The 8,602-nt window shown below is 40.6% G+C and overlaps 1 protein-coding gene across 1 annotated transcript in view; it reads left to right on the top strand.

The window, feature by feature from the left end:
* LOC122564606 (uncharacterized) overlaps positions 1 to 7,190 on the top strand; it is a 272,583-nt gene extending 265,393 nt beyond the window's left edge. Inside the window, exons 64-67 of the mRNA XM_087998687.1 lie at positions 935 to 1,041; positions 3,440 to 3,520; positions 3,623 to 3,835; positions 5,523 to 7,190. Coding sequence (XP_087854813.1) covers positions 935 to 1,041; positions 3,440 to 3,520; positions 3,623 to 3,835; positions 5,523 to 5,669 — 548 coding nt within the window. The 3' untranslated portion in view covers positions 5,670 to 7,190. The remainder of the gene's footprint in view (positions 1 to 934; positions 1,042 to 3,439; positions 3,521 to 3,622; positions 3,836 to 5,522) is intronic.
* The last annotated feature ends 1,412 nt before the right edge of the window (positions 7,191 to 8,602 follow it).

Consider the following 8,602-nt stretch of genomic DNA (forward strand, 5'->3'; position numbering starts at 1 on the left):
AAAATGAGTTGGACTCATTTGTCCAACACACTTGCTATGAGCCTGTTTGCCAATTTGGTGAATATGAATAATTTAAATAAAGTTTAAAACAAAATGCCAAGCTCACCTTCATTTGGTATAATTTCACAGCCTTCATCATAACTCAGGAATATATTTCAGTCTATCCATTGATATGATAATCAATTGGAGCATAAAGTTAGATTTAAATTGTGCCTTTTACTATTTCAAGACAACCCAAAGCACTTGGCAATCAATGAAGAACTTTTGAACTGCAGTCATATTATAACTCAGGAACAAAGAGGTCAGTAGCATAGTATCAGCATAAAGATGTTAACTACAAACACTGGAACTTGTGCCACTGCAGTGTTTTGGAAACTAAATGCAATATATTTCAGAAAATTAACGGTTTTCTTTGTTGAAGAACAATGGCAAAAAAAGCAACAGTGAATGCATAGCCCAAGCATGTTGCACATGATACGTTCAGTCTCTCCATGACAAATTCTGGCTGAGCTGTCAACCAGGTCCACACTGCATTCTCCACCTTGTTGTTCTTAGGTACTGGCCATTTGCTGCGAATGTAAAGGTTTGCACCAGTGACAACCGCTTGACTTCCATATTTGGGTTATTAACAAAGACTTGCAAAGTAAACTTAAAATTATTTTAATTTGAGATGATTACATCCGAAGATGTGCAGGTTAGATGGATTGGCCATGCTGAATTACCCATAGCATCCAGATGTGCAGGCTAGATGGATTAGCCAAGGGAAATACAGGGATAGGGTTGGGGGGTGGGTCGGAAGCCCTTGGAAGGTCGGTGTGGACTCAATGGGTCGAATGGCCTGCCTCCACACTGTAGGGATGCTATGATTCTATTAAAAATGGAGGACAGCTGACATCAAAGTCAACCTGATTTTGTTTTCTTTGTTCCTCACTAGGTTTCTATTATATTGACCCTAATCAAGGTTGTCCATATGATGCACTTATGGTCTACTGCAACTTTACAGCAGATGGAGCAACCTGCTTGCCAACTGTGGAGAATGAGGTACTGCAGGCACTGGAAACTAATGAAGTGTTCTCATCATAAATTGTATCATCCCAGGACTTTAACTGTCCTGTCATTAATACATCTTCCCATTAGTGAAAACAGAATGCTGTAGTTCAGTTAAAGCAATCATGATTTTGTGATAGAATTTACTTCTTCATCTGGGTAATTGTGGAGGAAAGTTGACCTGGGTTCCTACCTACTGAAGGCGACGTCGGGGTTATAATACAGATATCCAAATTTGAAAAATGATGCGAAAAGACAATGCATGCCATGGAGTTATACAGCATGGAAACAGACCCTTTGCTCCAACTAGTCCATGACGAACATAATCCCAAACTAAACTAGTCCCACCTGCCTGTTCCTGGCCCATATTGATGTACTCATAAATGTCTTTTAAACATTATAATTTGGCCAAATCCATCACTTGCTCAGGAAGTTTACTCCATACATGAACTACCCAATGTATAAACAATTTGCCCCTCCTGTCTTTTTTAAATCTCTCTCCTCTCGCCTTAAAAATACGCTCCCAATCTTAAAATCCCCCATCTGAGGGAAAAGACAACTATCATTAACCCTATGTATACCCCTCATTATTTTATAAACTTCTATCAGGTCGCCTCGCAAACTCCTATGTTTCAGTGAAAAAAGCCCCAACCTATCCAGCCTTTCTTTATAGCTGAAAACTTCCATATCCAGCAACATCCTGGTAAATCTCTTTTGAACTGCATCCAGCATAAGTATCAAGATCCTATCATATAACATATATCTAATTAAGCCTTTCTACCAACTCTGAACAAAAGGATTACCAGAATGACAGGTGTCAAAAATTGGAAAGATTTACATTTCTCCAAACAGATGTTCTATATTTGATCAAAACATTTGAGGAAAGAATGGAAAGTAATGTGCTCAGGGGAGAAAAAAATGTGTATTAAATAAGTGATCATCTGTTGAACATATAAAGCCATTATAGACCAGTCCCTCATTTGAATGAGTTTAACTTGAGCATCACGACAGTTTAGACAAGGGACAAAACTTAGAAAACAGAGTCTTCGTGGTGACCTCAGCTCATGCAGGAATTGAACCCGCATTGCAAAACATCATCCAGCCTAGTGAGCTAATTGGAACTCAATATATGCATAAAAAGAGGAAAATAAAGACTTAAGACATGTTGTTTTGATTTGTGAAAAACTGATATAATCAAATGGTTAAATGACCTTCTTCAAAGTTGTATATCTTCTTCATAAAAAACAATGTGCTTTTCCTCCCTCTGTCACCCAGACAGCTGTCCGCCCCACACCTCCATTCCCTGTTCCACTGTCTAAGTGCCCCCCAACACAGTAAAGACAGAGACCCCTTGTCTTTACCTACCACCCCACCAGTCTCTGCATCCACCGTGTCATCCTTAAACACTTTCGCCAACTCCAAGTAGACCCCACCACCAAGAACACCTTCCCCTCCCCAACCTTCTCTGCCTTCCGCAAGGACTGTTCCCTTTGACAGTCCTTGGTTTGCATTACTCTCCCCACCGACAGCCCCCACCCCCTGCAAACCCCCAGGTACCTACCCCTGCAACTAGAAAAGATGTAAAACCTGTTTGGACACCATCCCTCTCCCCTCCATCTTGCGCCCCAAACAGTCCTTCCAGGCGAGACAGAGGTTCAACTGCCTCTCTTCCAACCTAGTTTACTGCATCAGGTGCTCTCAATGTGGTCTTCTCTACATCGGGGAGATCAAATGTAAACTTAGGGAAAGGTTCGCTGAACATTTCAGCTGGGCCCACAGAGGCCAACCAGACTTCCCAGTCATTGCCCATTTCACTTCCCCATCCCACTCCCTTTCCGACATGACCATCCTTGGCCTCCTCCTTTGCCACAATGAAGCAAATCACAAATTGGAGCCTACATCTTCAAGGATTCAACATTAAGTTCTCCAACTTCAAATAACCTCTCTTTCCTTCTCCCGATTCCCTTCCCACCCCCTTCCCCTCCCTTCCACTTCTCCCTGCCACCTACCGGATTCATTCCTCCCATTGACCAATCAGGTTGTACCCTCTACCTGTCTTCACCTATCACATTTCTCCAACCTGACTCACCCCCCCCCCACCTCCTTTATCTGCAGCTCCCCCTACACCCAACCCTCAGTCCTGAAGAAGGGTTACACCAGAAACGTAGATCTCTCCACTTGCTGATGCTGCCTGGCTTGCTGTGTTCTTCCAGCCTCCTGCAGCATCTGCAGTTTTTTGGCTCTTCTTCAAAGTTGTACCACTCCAAATTAAAATCCTTACTGCTGCAAAACAACTTTATTGTTTCAGTTCTTTGTTAAGGGGAAGAATTTTTTTTTTTAAATTGGAGAATGAACTCCTGGACTGATAGCCTTTTTTCAAAAAATTACCCAGGTTCCTACAAAAGGTTGGTTCAAAGAGCATCCAAAGGAAAGTGCACATCAGTGGTTCAGCACTACAGAAGGAGGATTTCTGGTGAGATTTAAAGAGTAATTTTAAAAAGAAACGCAAAGTGTCATAGGATGTACTTTCAAACTCTAAATTTTTCAAACCTTGTTTCATTTTTTTCATTTACAGTTTGAATATCCTGGAGTAAACATTGTGCAGCTTCGTTTTTTAAAACTTCACAGTACACATGCCAGGCAAAAACTAATCTACAAGTGTAAACCCGGTCTTAATTTGGTCAAGATGAATATAAGTGATTCCAGAACAATTCAATTCATGGGTGACAACCAAAAGAAGATACATAATGGGCACAAAAGCTTCTCAGTTAATTTTGATGGATGCTCGGTACGTTTTCATTAATTTATGGAATAATACTGTAGCCTTTTATATATTACTCATGATAACAATATGAAGGAATATTGTGTGACAGAAACTGGTCATGCACAAAATAAATAAGTAGCTATTAATTTGCCTTTCCAATGTCTCACTTGGGAATTGCCATGCTCCATGGAGAAATGTACATTAACAAAGCACTTGCATATATATAGCATCTCGACACATCCTGAGGACATTCCAAAGTGCTGCCTAACTGATAGATTGTGTTTCCCAAGCAATCTTGTTGTTATACCGGTGAATGTCCACAAGGCCCTACAAAATATCAGAACATCTATTTTTGGTGGTGTTGATGGAGTGGGCTAATGCTAGCTAGGACACCAGAAAAATCTCCTACTTTTTGAATCATGATATAAGAGATTTATAAATTCATAGACATGGACTTACTTGCTCCAAAGCAAGATATCCCAAGAATAATGTCATAGAAAAGCCCTAATTAAATGCAAGTGCTTGTTTTCAAAGTTTCCTTTCATAAATAAGATGCTGGCATAAACTTCAGAAACTTGTTGGGAGTAAACTTCAGAAACTTGTCCTAAATGAGTGAATGGAGTTTACAAGTAAGGCTCAAATCTTCCAATCAGTGTTAGAACTTCAGTTTCTAATGCTGATAAGTCAGAAACCTGCACACTTACCTGGTTATACATTTAGAAGAGTTGAGTTCTGATGTAACATTCTGAGTTCTGTTGATACAGAAATCCCTGCTAAAACCTGTGAAGAGGATTAGTGCAGAAGACATGCCTTTTATATGGCACTAGCTGCCTATGTTAAGTTTAGATGTCCAGTGTGAATGTTAGTGAATGGGTAGAGTGGATGGGGTCAGTGAGGTAAGATGTTAGGGTGGTAGCTGGGTAGGGAGGCAGGTGGGTCAGAGAGAGTCGGTTCAGGGTCAGGTGGAAGAGTCCAGTCAAGATGATCATAGTCAGATGGTCATTTGATGATGGAAACAATCGGGTTGGGTTTGAGTTTAATTGGGTCTCTGGTGGTTAATGTGTTCATCTGGCGGAGGGAGTAGTGATTCAGGGAGATATTCAGGCGAATTAGTGGAGCAGTGCTTATGTGAGTGATTGGATTGGATTATTTACATAGTTACTCAGGAGTTAGGTTAGAATGTTTCTGCCTAACATTTATTGGGTAACCATTTACAGAAGCTCAGTGGTACTGTCAGAAATCTGGAGACTTTTGCGGAGGGTCATGGGGAGCAAGGGATTACCTGTTGGAAGTTCAACCTACCTGGGCAATAGATCAATGCAACAAAATTTTAGGAGGCCAGAAGATCTTTGCCATTTTTAAAAGCAACTGTCACAAAGCGAATGTCAGTTCTGAATGTTATGTGTTGGCATAAAATTGCAATAAACATTATTAGAATTGAAAATGCACATAACGTATTTAAATGCATCAGTAACAAATGTAAATGCTTTGAAATGCTTCAGTACAATATTATTATTAAGAACATAGTTTTAGCTCAGTATGTGATCAATAGGATTACCTTCACTTCAGTTCATTTGTTATAGTTCCTGTCTTCCCAATTATATGTAAACAGTACACACACCCTGACACTTCTAAATTTTGTCCTAATGTTGTAACAGTTACAAGATACCATTGACAAACAACTGTTTAAAATATTACTGTCTTATTTCAGTTGAATGACTCTGGACCGCATGAGATTGAGTTTGAAGTCACCACTGATGAAGTTGATCTACTACCTCTTAGAGATTTAGCACTCTTTAATAATGGCAATGGCACTCAGGAGTTTGGCTTTTCTGTTGGTCAAGTGTGCTTTTATTAATCATGTAATCCAGTCTCTGGAAGACCAATGGATGATACGAATACCTGTTTTGCATCACACAAATAAACCAGCAACTGAGGACATGACAGTTTTATTTTTCAAATGACTTATTGCAAGACAAGTGCTTTTACAAAAGCTGCATTTTTTTTTGGAAGGCATTATTTAGAGAGGCTTCCATTAACCTTTGGACTAAGTTCCTACTGAAGGGCCATGTATTGTTTACACCAGTAATGCAACTTTGAAGAGTTTGCTGTCAACTTCTGCAGTATGTGCCTACCACCTTACATATCTTGGATGGTACTTGACTGAGGATAAAAGCTGGATCATGTTGTATTTTTGTATTCATTTAGCACCGAAAATTAAGCTTTCAAAACCAGATGAATGAGCACTGAACTCACAGTTTACAAAATTGATTGCAGTTATTATTGAGAAGCTGCATTTGCACGTGTAAGTACAAACACTAGTGTTGCCTGTCAATATTTCACTATACTATCAACACCTGGCCCACACTTTATTGCTCAAAGCATGACACAAAACTGGATCTTGACTTCAATAATGCATATGTACATCACTTCCTGCTTTATTCTGAGGTGCAGGATTGATATTTATATGCAGTAATTGTGATACAAGCTGGAGGTTTTAGGTCTGTACCGATCAGCAGCAGAGGTTTAGTTACAATTGCTGTCAGTGGATTTTGTCTTGCGGTCGCCATGAATTAGTGAAGGTTCAACATACATTTCTGAACTTATTCTCCCAACACTAAGAAGACTGCAATTTCAGACCACATTTGGTTCTTTGTATTTATTTACATGCTACTAATAACTCATATATATTTATATATTACTACTATAAAGAGATTGTGTGGCAAAAATACCTCACTGTTGACCATATTGTATTGCTAGACTGAAAGAAATCTTTTAGGCAGCCACAGTAATCTGCTAGCATGGAACAGTTTTGTTTGTAACGTATGGCTGAAAAATCTGACTGGGAGTATTTAACCATAATGTGGATAATATCTGCATATTAAATATTAATAAAACATCTCTCCCATCATTCCATAAAAAAGATAGAAAACCATTTCAGGGACGAGCTATTAGAATCAATGCTCAAACATTATGTAGGAGATAGAGAAGCAACATTGCCTACAAAGCCTTTTCTGTTTTTATATTGCTTGTTCATCCTTTAATCCTTTCTTAATTTTGATTTTATACATTGGGCCAGTTTTTCTTATGTTAAGTACTTATACGTTCTGTTCTTTATATACAAGGTGCAAAAGAATTTATTAGTATAAGTAAAAAGGCACATGCATAGAATGTTATATATATATGTACCTTACCTGGAAGTGAGGAGGCACTTTGTGCTTTCCAGCAGTACTGTATCACAGCTCTTATTTTTGTCATTACTTTTGTGTAATATACATCCTCTCTGTTAGAACATAATCCTGAATGAAAGTGATATGCTGGTCATTTTTGCTGATTAAAATTCCAATTTTTGTGAATAAATAAAGGTATTTTAAGTGTACATACTGTGCAGTATCCTTGTGTTTCACTGATGTAAAAGGTCAATGGGCTGGAGATGACAGCTTTGATTAGATTCCCTGCACTGTGGAAACAGGCCTTTCGACCCCACAAGTCCACACCGACCCACCCACCCAGACCCATTCCCCTACATTCACCCCTGACTAATGCATCTAACACTACAGACAATTTAGCATGGCCAATTCGCCTGACCTGCACATCTTTGGACTATGAAAGAAAACCAGAGCACCCAGAGGAAACCCACGCAGACACGTGGAGAATGTACAAACTCTACACAGACAGTTGCCCGAGGTGGGTCCCTGGCGCTGTGAGGCAGCAGTGCTAACCACTGAAACACAATGCTGCCCCAAAACTCTTAATTAATTACTGATATTAATGTGGTGATGGTCTCCTGTGCAAGAGCATTTTATTAACCATAATGTACAGAACAGAAATGAGGAAGCAATTGAGAATTGACTTCAAAATTTTTATAATTGGGTCTGCTCAACTTTGAGCTGAAAATGTGTTGCTGGAAAAGCACAGCAGGTCAGGCAGCATCCAAGGAGCAGGAGAATCGACGTTTTGGGCATGAGCCCTTCTTCAGGAATGAGGAAAGAGTGTCCAGCAGGCTAAGATAAAAGGTAGGGAGGAGGGACTTGGGGGAGGGGCGTTGGAAATGTGATAGGTGGAAGGAGGTCAAGGTGAGGGTGATAGGCCGGATTGGGGGTGGGGGCGGAGAGGTCAGGTCCTTGGACTCCTCCATCGCCAGACCATAGCAACACGACGGTTGGAGGAAGAGCGCCTCATCTTCCGCCTAGGAACCCTCCAACCACAAGGGATGAACTCAGATTTCTCCAGTTTCCTCATTTCCCCTCCCCCCACCTTGTCTCAGTCAAATCCCTCGAACTCAGCACCGCCTTCCTAACCTGAAATCTTCTCCCTGACCTCTCCACCCCCACCCCCACTCCGGCCTATCACCCTCACCTTGACCTCCTTCCACCTACCACATTTCCAATGCCCCTCCCCCAAGTCCCTCCTCCCTACCTTTTATCTTAGCCTGCTGGATACACTTTCCTCATTCCTGAAGAAGGGCTCATGCCCGAAACATCGATTCTCCTGCTCCTTGGATGCTGCCTGACCTGCTGTGCTTTTCCAGCAACACATTTTCAGCTCTGATCTCCAGCATCTGCAGTCCTCACTTTCTCCTCTGCTCAAACTTTATTGATTTTAATTCTTTTCAGTGATCATTAGGCCATAATTAGCAACAAGTCATCCTTAGTATACACAGAGGATAGTTTTGCTTTTAAATATTCCATAAATGATGGAGCTAATTTGTCCTTGATTTGGGGTGACTTCTCCTCAGGGTCAAAAGTGCATGTGGCTGAATGGGCCAATTCCTGAACCACAGTTCTTTGG

The sequence above is a fragment of the Chiloscyllium plagiosum genome, unplaced genomic scaffold, assembly GCF_037043375.1.
Source record: "Chiloscyllium plagiosum isolate Xiang-an unplaced genomic scaffold, Cpla_swu_hap1 HiC_scaffold_21, whole genome shotgun sequence".
Classification (NCBI taxonomy): Eukaryota; Metazoa; Chordata; class Chondrichthyes; order Orectolobiformes; family Hemiscylliidae; genus Chiloscyllium; species Chiloscyllium plagiosum.